The following is a 12,684-nucleotide window of genomic DNA, read 5'->3' as shown; positions in this document are numbered from 1 at the left end:
CAATAAAGAAACGCACATTTCCATTTGATAAGTGCGGGAAAATTCCTTGAATTTGATTGGTTCAATAAAAGCACGTGATATTTGAGTAGACAACGTGCCATCTAGCGGTGAAGATTGTCCGCCTTGTTTTTCATCGTCAGTCGATTCCTTTCGCCTGTGAAAAAGATACACAGGTAAATCGCCTTCAATCTTAATTTCTGTTAATTTTATGTGTACAAATTTAATTTATAATTGAAGAATAAGGTTTGTTTAGTTCGTAAAAATTGATATTTGAAGTTTATTAAGAGGGTAAAGTGATGAATTAAAATTAAAATGAGCTGTAAGGGTCCATACTATGGCCAAGGCTTAGGTTAAGGGACACGCGTGTCGTTTCGTTTGTTGCGGCGTGGGGATGTTTTCTGATCTTTAATTTAAAATTAAATAATAGTTATTGTTTTATACAGAATAATGGCGATTCAACCACTCAAAAGAGTTAAGGTTGTTAAGAAGCGAGTGAAGAAGTTCATTCGTCATCAATCTGATCGTTACAAGAAGCTGAGAGTAAGTTTTATATATTTACTTCTTCATTGATGCTTGGTTTACTTAATTGTTATGCTTGAGGGCTTGGTTTTTAATTAATTTAAATGCTTTTTACGAGTAAATGAATGATTAACCTAAATATTGGTTGTGTTAGACATACTTGGCATTAATCAATGTGATACTTTCAGCCCAACTGGAGGCGACCCAAAGGTATTGATAACCGTGCTAGACGTAGATTCAAGGGTCAAATTCTCCTCCCCAATATCGGTTACGGGTCTAAGAAGGCCACGCGTCATATCTTACCCAATGGATTCAAAAAGGTGGTCGTCTGTAATATGAGGGTAAGCACCAGCTTCTCGTTACTTTTACACAATGTTTCAAATACACTTTATGACTTATGTTTCATTGCCTTTAGGAATTGGAAATGTTGATGATGCAAAACAGGAGGTTCTGCGCTGAAATCCATCACGGTGTTTCCAGTAAAAAGCGCAAAGTTTTGGTAGAAAGAGCTAAACAATTGGCTATTAGAGTAACAAATGCATCTGCTAGAATCCGTGCTGAGGAACACGAATAAACTTCATTTTGTTTAATAAAAAAAACTATCCAAAAATTAACTTGTGGTGTTTGTTTTTCTTTACTTATCAACTCACTTTACACTTCATGTGTTGTGATATCATACATGACCAGTTATTTTTCAAATTTGAGGAGGTTTTACCGTTTTAGTCAAAATCTACGGTATTTTTTTGGTACAAAAAGTCAAAAACTTTTGCAAAGTATTTTTCAAAGCAAAAGTTGAGCTTAGTTGCAAGTTATCAACAATGATTTATTAAGTGTGAAATATCACTCGTAGTAAATTAATGTAGTTCATTAATTTAATGATGTCAATGCCATTTAATATTACTTCAATCAAAATAAGTGTTGTGGAGTGATGTTTTACGTATGTACTTAGTCTTCCATCCTTTTTGCACCTGCATCCGTCAGTGAAACTATTTTTCTTTCCTTTTTTTATAGATACTGTCAAATCTTGTTAATGATGTCGCAATTTTTCTATTGTTACTCATTGGTAGTTTTCTTATAAATAAGCCAAGTTTCATTCTGCTTCGGCAGAAAGGTTTCAGAAACAGTAGCGTTCAAGTAAGTTTTTACTTCTTTATGCCTTTTTATAACTTTTCTTTCTTACTAAATAACCTTTAACCTTTAAACTTATAACTTTAAATGAACTAATCCAAAGGACCCTAATTTATTAAAGAGTAGTAGTGACACCCAGTGTTATCTTCCCATTGATAACATTAAAGTTAAAGGCAGTGAACTGCTATTACTTTAAAAGTAGCTGTTCTCATATTTAAATTACAAACAAAACGGTAATTTAATTTATCCCAAATGTCTCGAGGTTAAGCATTAGAAATTAAAACGGAGGTTTAACGTATCGCTAATTCCGTACCGAGTAATGGCACCTCGCTGGTTTCGCCTGCATTAATCTATATGGGTAGTTAACACGGAGTGCTACTGCTCTATATAAAGATCGATAGATGAGGGACATTCAAAGGAAATGGGCCCCCGTGTCTTTCCCTCTAGACAATTTCATGAAGCTCACCATCCCTCAACGCGTATCAAAATATTTAAAATACCTTATTGGATATTTTAATTTACGTTTTGACCTCCACGCTTAAGTCAATGCCAGAGTAAAGTAGAAGCGACATGGGGAATATTTCTTTCTCTGTCTCTATAGACTAGTGGCGGTAGAGAGGGGTGTAGACTGTGTATCCCTCTCTCTGGGAGCGCTCTTGTAAGAGGCGATACTGTACGCTCCCAGTAGGCGGATGACACCGAGCTAAGAGATAGAAGGGTATGACGTTTGCATACGTAGTACTGCCATTACTCTATTATGTAAGGATGAGACTTCAAGACGTGAGCTAGCTCATAACGCTCGGGACATATATAGCTTCGCCCTCTTTTCAAAAGTATCATAGCGTGCCCTCCCTGTGTCTCTTCTATGTTTTCCCTTAGTGCGTGCGACACTTCCATTCTTAATCAAATACATTAAAGTATTTTTCACTTTTAAAAGAAACATTTTACCAACTTTAATACTTTTGTTTACTTTTCGATATGGATTGTAACATAGCGGATCTCTTTAAATCTATAAAAGTTTTAAACTTTTCTTTTACTAATTTTGAACTTTTAACCTGATAAACATTTTTCCCAACTTTAATTCAATTGTTTCATTTTCGAAATGTATTATATACCCTAATAACGCTTGTACTTTAAGCTATAAAAGTTCTGGAAATGGAAACGTCCTCTATAAAGCCTTGCCTCGCGCCTGTACAAACAAAACATTACCCAGTTTCATTGCAATGATATTAACTAGATTGTTAGAAATGATATAGCGTAACTAATTATATTTAGTCTAGTTTCTATCTACCGTTTTGACACTCGCGTGTAACACTAACACAAACTTAACTTTGGTAACGGAATAAAGATGTCTTTCAGAATTAAGATTTAGTTGTCTAGGTTGTAAGTTAGGAGGATTCGAGTTGATGTAGATTTTTCAAGACCTTCAAAGGAGTTTTCCTCATCATACCGTGCGATAGGAGAGAGTGCAATAAATATATATACACCGCGAATGGATAAATAGATAATATTCCCTAACCGAAGCCACGCACTTATTGCGGCAAGTCGAACTTTGAAACTTAATCCGACGAACTCGGTACTAGTCGACACCCTTTCAGGAGTCGTTAACACGTTTTTTCAATACCTTTGTTACTCTCGAATTGATTGCATCGTAAAATATATTATTATAATAAAAAGAAAGTTTAACTTAGAAAAACATGGCAATTATGTGAGTATTCTTTCTTTTTTTTTAATTTTAACTCGCGAGCTACGTAAATCCTTTCGCACCAAAATTACTGGGTAGACCAAGCCGCTCAAGTAGTATTTTAAATTTTTATTAAGGATTATTCTAAAATTTATTTAAAGCTTTGAAAAGAGTATAAAATATATTTGTTTAATCTGTTTTTGAAAACATGGAAATTTATTCACATTTGCAGCCTTCGAAAGTGCATGTTGCCCCATAGAACGCCTTAGATTTATTGCCTTTAGAAATTTCATTGTAGGAATGCAACTCAAAACCCACATTTATAGAAACTTATACGTAGTTACAGAAGGGTATAATAGAGAAGTATTATATACTTCTGGTAGTTATATATAATTATTAGTTCAAATTTATTTTGTTCAATATATCATCAGAATTCTAAATATATACTGGTAGCTTTGAACTATTATGTTAAACGTGACATATGTTTAATTGTGTAAATGTACGTTAAATTTAAGAACGCGTAAAATTTGCAATAATTTAAAGTACTGTACCATTCTGGTACCATGTATGTATGTGGGATGGAAATACACGCGTGCACGTTTTCAACCGTAAACACGTTCCTGTATTTTGTTATTCAAAATTTCAAATGCCACATGTGTGTGTGAACGAGAAACGCAATTCAGCTGTAACTGGAGAGTTGCTGTTCGGTATAAGGGTTCGCACTTTGACATTGAACTAGAAATGCACGAGAAATTTACAATTTGACGTTGAAATTTCATTCTGATATTCCTTGATCAGAGGTTGTGTAATTATTTTTACACTGTCAAGGGTATTCTACGTTTTCAAGGTAGGTTTCTGTAACAATGTGAGAAAAATCACACATTTTAGATTGCACGCGTTTAAGACGATAGATTTCTTATCTAATTTATTTAAAATTATCCCAAAAAGTTACAAGTCATCCTCCACAAATCATGACAGAGCTTCTTTAGTTTCCAATTATAAGGTAAAAGGGTTTTTCAAGAGATAAACATTACCTCTTCAAGGCTGCTTCACACGTGCATTATTCATCTTTTTATTTTTTGCCGCAAAAATATATAACACCAGAAAGGGATAATAGAAGAAGGGTGACACTCTGTATTCTCTTAATACTTTAGTTATGTAACACGATTCTTCCCAGGCTCACCCCTTTTTGTTTCCTCTCCCGCTCATCAAACTTCAGATAGGCATCGCACCGTGCTAGGGTGAATTCTGTAGCGGTTTGTTACTAAATCCCCAGCAATCAACCCACAAACCTTGATTGTCTTGGCGTTGACCAAAAATTCACAAGCGCGCCTTGAAAAATAGTTAAACGCTAATAGAGTAATGAGGGAATTATTTATCGCGTATGTGATTCGGTTATGATGTTGGGAAGAATCGTTTTACAATTATGCCGCTTTGTGGTACACTTCTCTCTCAGAGAAGTATTATATACTTCTGATAACGCATATACTGTGTGAAAATAATATAGTCATGGTTACGGATAGTTTTTAGTGCATTGTCAGGACAAAATTAGTTGATAACGCGAGAGAAAGTACGCATAGTGTAAACAAATTCTCACCATAATTGGTATACACGCTACCTTTGACTGTACCTATCGGTGTACAAGGAATCTGAAAGTGATTAGCCCCTCGATTTTTAGTTGTCCTCCAGATTAAAAGAAAAAATGTTTCTATTATAAATATTGATAAACCTATAAAATAATACAAGATATATTTTAGTAACGCGGCTGTAACGCATTCGTTGTTATTATTTATTTATTTAATTTAATATCAAAGATTTTAATCCATCTTTTAAAAGTTAAATGTAGCCTTTTCACGCTTTCCGAGCTCTCCAATCATAAGGGCTGTTGAAAGATAACGGAGCCATATATATAGCTACTTCTAAGTGATCCATCTGTCTCGAAACCTTATCACCGATCTTAGCACACTTTTATGTTGTTGACATATTTAGGGGTATAAAATAAAAGCATTCGTTTAATATTATACGACACATATACTTAAATCGAAGTGCGTAAAAGTACAACAATCCTTTATTTGCATATAACAGAGATTGTAATGCCCTACTTGGTTCTAATCGCACCCTCTAAACTGAAAAGAAAACGCGTACATTTATAAAACCATGAAATTACATAAGTGCTACTGCGAGGTCTGGGCCTACCCCTTCTCTACTGTATATCGCGATATGGGCTTGCTCACAATGCCTAGGCATTGTTAATGTCAATAAAGGGATACGTATATTTTCATAAGATATGTTCCATAAGTTTGTCACTGGTAACTGAGAGCTTGTCATAAAGTGACGTAGGTGAAACGTCATAGATTCTGTTAAAGCGGTACCTGGTGAGGCGCGGTCAAAAACTTAGTACAGAATAAATAGGAAGGTGGGTTGTAAAATAAGCCGAGTGTAGTCCATTCTCGAGTCCTTCTCGAAGTAGTCTCTAGCAATACGAAGTACAGGAAGTGTCATACTTTTATGGAATATATCTTATAAACTTATGATAGAAGCTTGGGAAAACTTACCTTTGTCGCTTCAATGTTTTCTTGGTATCATTTTGCTTTTGTATAATTTCTCAATAAACCTTTTATAGGAAATTTGAGATTCGGATGGTTTAAATTATCAAGCGTTATCTTACAGTAATAAAACAAGAGAATTGCAAAAATATGTATCAAATATCATAATAATGGTGAAAACCTTAGATTTAAGCGTATAAAATGGTATAATTAACAAACACAGTGCGATAATGGCAAGTAGCGCTCATGATAAATTTCTTCGGAATGAGTTTTTGAGGGTGTAGTGATTCGCGTTCACGACAATGATTTTTTATTAACACTATACATTAGAATATTAGTAAAGTTGAAAAACTTAACTCCATCTTAATAAAGTTACATGGTAGGTGATTACTTTAATTACCGGACGAAACTGGGGCGATTGCCTTAAGCTACGGAGAGTGTATTTCAAATTTCGGAATTAATTTCTGGTAAATTTTTTCAACTCAGACCACCGTTATCGAGAAAAACCAGAATCCTGTTGATGGTTTCATTAATGGGTGCGCTAGTCATAATCGGGATAACTCTAGGAATTGTGATTCCATTGGTTCATTCCAAAAACGCTACATCCTCAAGTCAAGACGATGTACCGCAGCCCTCAATTTTGGGAAATTTTTCGATAGCGGCTATAGCCACGGACGCTGCACCATGCGCAAAAGTTGGAAAGTGAGAATCAATTTAAAAGCCTTAGGATTAGCCTTGTCAAAAGTATCATTTTGAAAATTTCCCTCAGAGACATCTTGCTGAAGAATGGTTCAGCAGTTGACTGCGCCATCGCTACCCTGCTATGCATGGGAGTTGTTCTTCCCCAGAGCATGGGTCTTGGAGGCGGGTTCTTCATGACCATATACGACAAGTAACTCTTGTATTACATATTTTATGCTATTTGTCGATTTACACTTAACTATACGTATAGAGCAAGTGGGACTGTTCGGATCCTGGACTCCCGTGAAACGGCACCAGCCAATGCTACAAGAGACATGTTCGGTAGTGACCCCCAAGCTAGTAGTCTTGGCGGGAAAGCCGTGGCCATACCGGGTGAACTGCATGGATTTCTAGAAGCCCACAGTACTTACGGAAAACTGAGCTGGTCAGAACTTTTCGAAGGTGCTATCAATGTCAGTCGATATGGTTTCCCGGTGGCTCTACATTTAGCTCAAGCCATTCAACAACAGGTCGCTCGTCTTGACGCTTTCCCTTCTCTGAAGTACACGCTTAGAATTTTATGATTAAAAACTCATTTACCTAATGCTCACATGTATATAGATACCAACTGACCAATCCCGAAACTAATGAACTTTATAAAGTCAATGAAATAATGAAGGATCCAGTTTTGGCTGAAACCCTAGAGAAACTAGCAAAAGATCCAACTGCATTTGATAGAGAAATAGCTCCAATCTTAGTGGAAGACGTTATGAATGATGGTATGAAAAAATATTGAAAATTATTTTTAGACGCATCGAGACGTATCAATTACAGGAAATCTCGTTTTTTTTTAATTTCATGTTATTTCTCAATCTCAGGTGGCATACTGACATTGGACGATATTGTTAATTACACACCAGTATGGAGGAACGCCACCGAAGCTTTACTGAAGGGTTCCAAGTATACACTTTACAGCGTACCTTTGCCAGGAAGTGGACCAATCTTGACCTTCATCCTAAACATACTTCAAAATTATAATTTCACTTCGGATTCCCTATCGCCATCAAACTCCGTTCTAACTTACCATCGCATCATCGAAGCTTTCAAATTCGCGTACGCAAGACGTATGGAATTGGGCGATTTTGGCGACGAAGAAGTTCAAGAAGTGCGTATTGTCCTTTGAACCGGAATCCATTCGACTGAATATACCTACCGACAGATGCGAAAATTATGTAGCTCTTTTTATCCAGGTGGTGAACCAACTAATGTCAGTAGATTACGCTAATTCAATCAAAGAGAAGATTTTCGACAACCGAACATTCGATGATCCTAAGTACTATGGAGTACGAATGTTCCAAGATGACGATCATGGTACGGCACACTTGGCCATAGTGGCACCTAATGGAGACGCCGTTTCTGTTACAAGTACAACCAACGCGTAGTAAGATATCTTAAGTAATTTTCTTTAGCCTTTAAAACATTTCCTTCTAAGAAATTAGAAGATGTAGGATAAAGAGAAGTGTGTCAGACTTATTATGATAATATATGAGATGTTAAAGTGTTTAATTTTTTTCTGTTCAAAGCTTTGGAAGTAAACTACGGTCCAACAGAACAGGGATAATTCTAAACAACGAAATGGATGATTTCGCATTCCCCAATATCACCAACGGTTTTAACGTGCCTCCATCAGAACCTAATTACGTTGTACCCGGCAAAAGACCGTTGTCGTCTATGTGCCCGTCAATAATTATAGATAATGAGAGTGGAAACGTCAAGATGGCCCTTGGTGGTGCTGGTGGAACTCACATTACTACCGGAACAGTTTTGGTAAGTCTTTACATCATCACATGCTAAGCAAAGGTTCAACTTGTAACAACGCTCGAAGTTGGAAAATGTTCTCGTAGAAAAACCGAATTATCTCTCCTCTTTACGATCAAGATGAGAGTTTAAAAATATAATTAATTATTTATGCATAGTTTAATTACATCTAACTGGTCTTAGGCTACAGACGAAGCTTTGTTTTTAATCTCTAACTCTTAATAGTTAACTTTCTAATAATTTGAGGCTCACTTTATCACTTGTTCCATGCAGGTCATTCTGAGGAATTTGTTTATGGGTGATAACATTAAACAAGCCATAGATGCTCCACGAATTCACCATCAATTGTTCCCGAATTATACAACATACGAAAAAGATTTTCCCACGTATATTCTGGATGGTTTGGAGAAGTTGGGTCATACTACGAATGAATTAAAAGGTAGAGGAGCAGTGATGCAAGGAGTAAGTAGAGGTGATGATAATCGATTGTACGCAAATTCCGATTATCGTAAAGGCGGAACTGTAGACGGTTTTTGAAATTTTAAAATTTTATTTTAATATTGATGTTAACTAATTTAAAAGTAGGTGTATTGTTTAAGTTTTAGAAATTTTATTATATAGATTATATTTATTTTATACAATCTATGATTTAGAAATTACGTCTTGGATTTAAATGTACCATTATTAAAAAATGATTGTTTTTATTTATAATTTTTGGTTAATTGATCCTATTTTATTTATCGCCAATCAGATTCTACCCATAACTGAGCAACATCGGTTCCACGTGTTTTCATATCAAATATCTCTTCGATTCTTCTTGATTGTTCGGGGCTTAAACAGTTCTTCCAATCACCTATCAGACCTTTACGAACGAAGGTAAAATCTCTGTTTGTATTTTCTGGGGATCTTAACCCTTTGAACGCTTCGCGAGCGCCTTTCGATAACTGAGAAGAAGCTGAGGTTTCAGCTGTCCGAATTAAAAATTCCTCAACGAATTTGTTAGTGTGCTCTTTCATGTAATTCACGTCGCTATACTTGATGACGTTACTCAAAAACTGGGGGTCTTTCTCTATGAGTTGCCCATATTCGGCACTCATGAATGTCGCGATTTCATGGATGTTCTTCGCTGGTTCTTTCTTCATTTCTTCGTAGGTGAGAAACAGTATGTTGCGTCCGTGTCTTTGCTCATACCACGACAATAAATGATCGAAATAATCTCCATAATCGACCCTACCTTTTATGAATTCTTCAAAAAATATATCCATGGTGCCATCTTGAAATTGGTAACCCTCCGCGAACGTTTTATGGTGATGGTAAAAGGAAACGCAAGCGTCTTTAGGGTTCCTGGCCACATAAATGTACTTGGCCACTTTCGAGAATGGAATCATTTCGAAAGGTAAGTGAGTCTTGATTGAACTCGGTTTCGGTCGTGTTTCAACCGTTTCCGAACCGGCCATTTCCAAGAACGGGGAGTAGTTAAAGAAATCATCAGCTTCCGTTAACGGCTTCCCTCTTCGATGTATGATTTGAACGATATGCTGAGTCCATGTGGTTCCGCATTTCGGATATGTGTCAATGAATATATCGTCAATTTGGGGTTTGTAGTTTAAACTACGAAGAAACGTGTCCGTGTCGAAATAACGTGGTATTCGAAGATTGTAGCCCGGTAATCGTTTCGTGAATTTTACAGGCATATTACGTTTCTAATTTAAAAGATTTGGTTACCAAGCCAATTTCTTTGGAAGACGACAGACTCGAGGGGAAACGAGCCTATTCAGAAGTCCTTCATCGCCAGCCAGACCCGTGGCTAATCAACGTTTTATCTCCAGTCTCAAAGCGATGATGTATGTGTTGCGTTATTTAAAGAGGGGGCCAAACTAAGTCTCCCTCTTATCGCTAGTGAAACACCATCTCATAATATCTTAATAGTTTAATGTACAGGGTGATCCAAACTTAGGTGACGGTCTTCGAGCGACTTGGATTAAACTGGTTTTTCAATAGAAAACATTTTGCGGCAGTCTAAACCGGTATACTGAACGAGTTTTTGATTTCTATGAGAAATGTTTATTTTATTTTATTTTAAATAATAACTTATGTTGTTGCCATTAAACTCTTGTTTTCCTGTCTAAATGTCACCGGGTTCTTGACTTCAAATTTCCCGCTATGTGGTCACGTGCAGTTCTCTTACTTCGTTCATTGGTCCATAAACTTGGGTCGAAGGCTCGAAGCTCGCTGTTCGTCGTCTGCTTAAAAGTTAAAACCTTTTTGAATGGTGTTTGGTGTGCATATGCGTTTAGGGTTTACTTTTCCTCTTTAACTATTACAATTAAAATTAGTAAAGTTAAATTTCCAAGTTGATAAGGATAGTGTGATGGATGCGTCCCCGATTCCATCAGAAATTTTAGATGATTTGTGCAGGTACAGTACGTTGTTTTGATTTGAAATGCCAAGGCTTAGCGTTTTCTTCTTGCAAAAGTTGAAGGGAGTAATTTTAATCTTTGACCATTTAATACATTTTTATCTTCAGTCGATTTATAATTAACATTCCGCAAGAAGAAAGGAAAGAACTGGTTCGAATATGTTTTCAGATTGAGTTGGCTCATTGGTTTTACTTAGACTTTTATTGCTCCGAAAATACTCATTTATGGCAGTGCAACATGAAAGATTTTATAAGAATAAGTATCCTTTCAATCAAATGATGTTAAAGTTATAGGTTAAACCTTTTTGTTAGTAATTAGTTACTTAACATAATCTTAAGTATTTAATCACATACCATATCTGCGTCAATATGTTGGAGATTGTGATAAAGTCTATGAAGAATGGAGAATGTATAAACAAGCTGTTCCAACTTATGGAGCCATACTTCTTGATGAATCAAAGAAATACGTAATTAAATATAATTAATTAGGCCCTATAATTAATTAATTAATAATGATCATTGTCCTGGTATAGGTGCTATTGGTACAAGGTTATTGGGCTAAAGCTAGTTGGGGATTTCCAAAAGGCAAAGTTAATAAAGAAGAGGAAGCTTCAGATTGCGCTATTCGAGAAGTTAATAAGTTTTTTTTTGTGTGAATTTTACTTTGACTAGACATGAACTTTGAACTAAATGTGATTTCGAGTAGGTTTTGGAAGAAACAGGGTTTGATATAAGTTCACTGATTGACAAAAACGAGTATTTGGAACATACCTTCAATGATCAACTTATCAGACTCTACGTCATTACAAATGTTCCTAAACTAACTAAGTTTCAGCCAAGAACTAGAAAAGAGATTAAAAGCATTGAATGGTTCGCCATCTCTGATTTGCCTCAACACAAAAAGGATCAAACACCTAAAAATAATCTCAATCTTGGTCCTAATTCATTTTTTATGGTCATCCCATTTATTAAGTAAGTTTTAAGATATTAAGCTTGATAAAATAATATATTGACCCCTTTATTACGTTATTTTCCGATGCTTAGACAATTAAGAAAATGGATAAGTAGTCGGCAACCACAGTCAAGGAAAGTTTCATCTCGAGGAGCTGGAAATGTTTCTCAACCTTCGAGCATTGATACTGAAAAAATGAGACAAATGCACCAACAGCAGCAACATCATTTGTCACAGTTATATCAGGTAAGCTTGTCTTTGTTCTCACCTGAGAATAGACTAAAGGTAAATAATTTGTAAATAATCAATTTCTTTTGCAGGATCTCTTTACTGGAATGTTTAACCAAAATTCAGTTGCCAAATCAACTAGTCCTAAAACTACGAGTCCTACTAAACAAACTCGTAAACAAGTGGCAAGGAAAAATCCTGAACAACAAGAAAATCCTTCGAGTTCCGCATCTGAAATGAGAAAAGCGTCTTTCTCTCCTCATTTAAAGAAACCAACTGATAACCCAAGTATAAGAAACAAGCTGATCAGAACTAATTATCCGTCTTACATTATGGATAACTTTGTAGAACATGTTGGGAAGACTCAGTTGAGAAAGCCAAAAGCCACAACTGGTAACCAAAAATCGGAATATGAGTTTTCGTGCTCACTTTGGGAGAATTTTACCTTAAATCGGGAAAAAATTATGGCTGGTGTCTTTAGTCATTTTTCAAGTTAAGAAAAATGTGAAACGCAAACACGCTTCATTTTTATTTTGAACATTTTTTGTAAAATATTTATAAGTAAATAAATAATGTGAATTATTGGTTTATTGATTCATTTATTTTTATTATTTTTAATATACTTGCCAATTGAATATTAGCAAAGGGAGTTCCATTGTCTAGAGTTGAAAAACTTCAGTGTGTAGATTAGTGGTTTTTTTTATTTTTT

The 12,684-nt window shown here is 35.5% G+C and overlaps 4 protein-coding genes across 4 annotated transcripts; 3 read left to right on the top strand and 1 right to left on the bottom strand.

Moving 5' to 3' along the window:
- The first annotated feature begins 35 nt into the window (after positions 1-35).
- Positions 36-1,133, top strand: RpL32 (Ribosomal protein L32). Its single transcript, XM_089859805.1, has 4 exons — positions 36-173; positions 444-540; positions 708-860; positions 935-1,133. Exons 2-4 carry the CDS (start codon positions 448-450, stop codon positions 1,091-1,093), a joined length of 405 nt encoding a protein of 134 aa, XP_089715931.1. The 5' UTR covers positions 36-173; positions 444-447; the 3' UTR covers positions 1,094-1,133.
- A 5,519-nt stretch (positions 1,134-6,652) lies between these two features.
- On the top strand, positions 6,653-8,972 carry LOC149609962 (scoloptoxin SSD14-like). Its single transcript, XM_089859802.1, has 7 exons — positions 6,653-6,769; positions 6,830-7,120; positions 7,180-7,337; positions 7,437-7,723; positions 7,809-7,999; positions 8,142-8,385; positions 8,650-8,972. Exons 1-7 carry the CDS (start codon positions 6,705-6,707, stop codon positions 8,911-8,913), a joined length of 1,500 nt encoding a protein of 499 aa, XP_089715928.1. The 5' UTR covers positions 6,653-6,704; the 3' UTR covers positions 8,914-8,972.
- Positions 8,973-9,068: 96 nt separating this feature from the next.
- Positions 9,069-10,058, bottom strand: LOC149609961 (sulfotransferase 1B1-like). The gene has a single exon (XM_089859781.1). The coding sequence runs from the start codon at positions 9,831-9,833 to the stop codon at positions 9,114-9,116; it is 720 nt and encodes a 239-aa protein (XP_089715907.1). The 5' UTR covers positions 9,834-10,058; the 3' UTR covers positions 9,069-9,113.
- Positions 10,059-10,610: 552 nt separating this feature from the next.
- Positions 10,611-12,565, top strand: DCP2 (decapping mRNA 2). Its single transcript, XM_089860143.1, has 8 exons — positions 10,611-10,794; positions 10,904-11,055; positions 11,135-11,262; positions 11,329-11,427; positions 11,502-11,767; positions 11,840-11,993; positions 12,068-12,263; positions 12,324-12,565. The coding sequence occupies exons 1-8, from the start codon at positions 10,748-10,750 to the stop codon at positions 12,470-12,472; spliced, it is 1,191 nt and encodes a 396-aa protein (XP_089716269.1). The 5' UTR covers positions 10,611-10,747; the 3' UTR covers positions 12,473-12,565.
- Positions 12,566-12,684: the final 119 nt, after the last annotated feature.

The sequence above is a fragment of the Phalangium opilio genome, unplaced genomic scaffold, assembly GCF_054372755.1.
Source record: "Phalangium opilio isolate 3A_F unplaced genomic scaffold, DU_Popi_V2 ptg000344l_1, whole genome shotgun sequence".
Classification (NCBI taxonomy): domain Eukaryota; kingdom Metazoa; phylum Arthropoda; class Arachnida; order Opiliones; family Phalangiidae; genus Phalangium; species Phalangium opilio.
The sequence above is the reverse complement of the archived record's forward strand: the minus strand, read 5'-3'. Positions and strand labels throughout refer to the sequence as shown.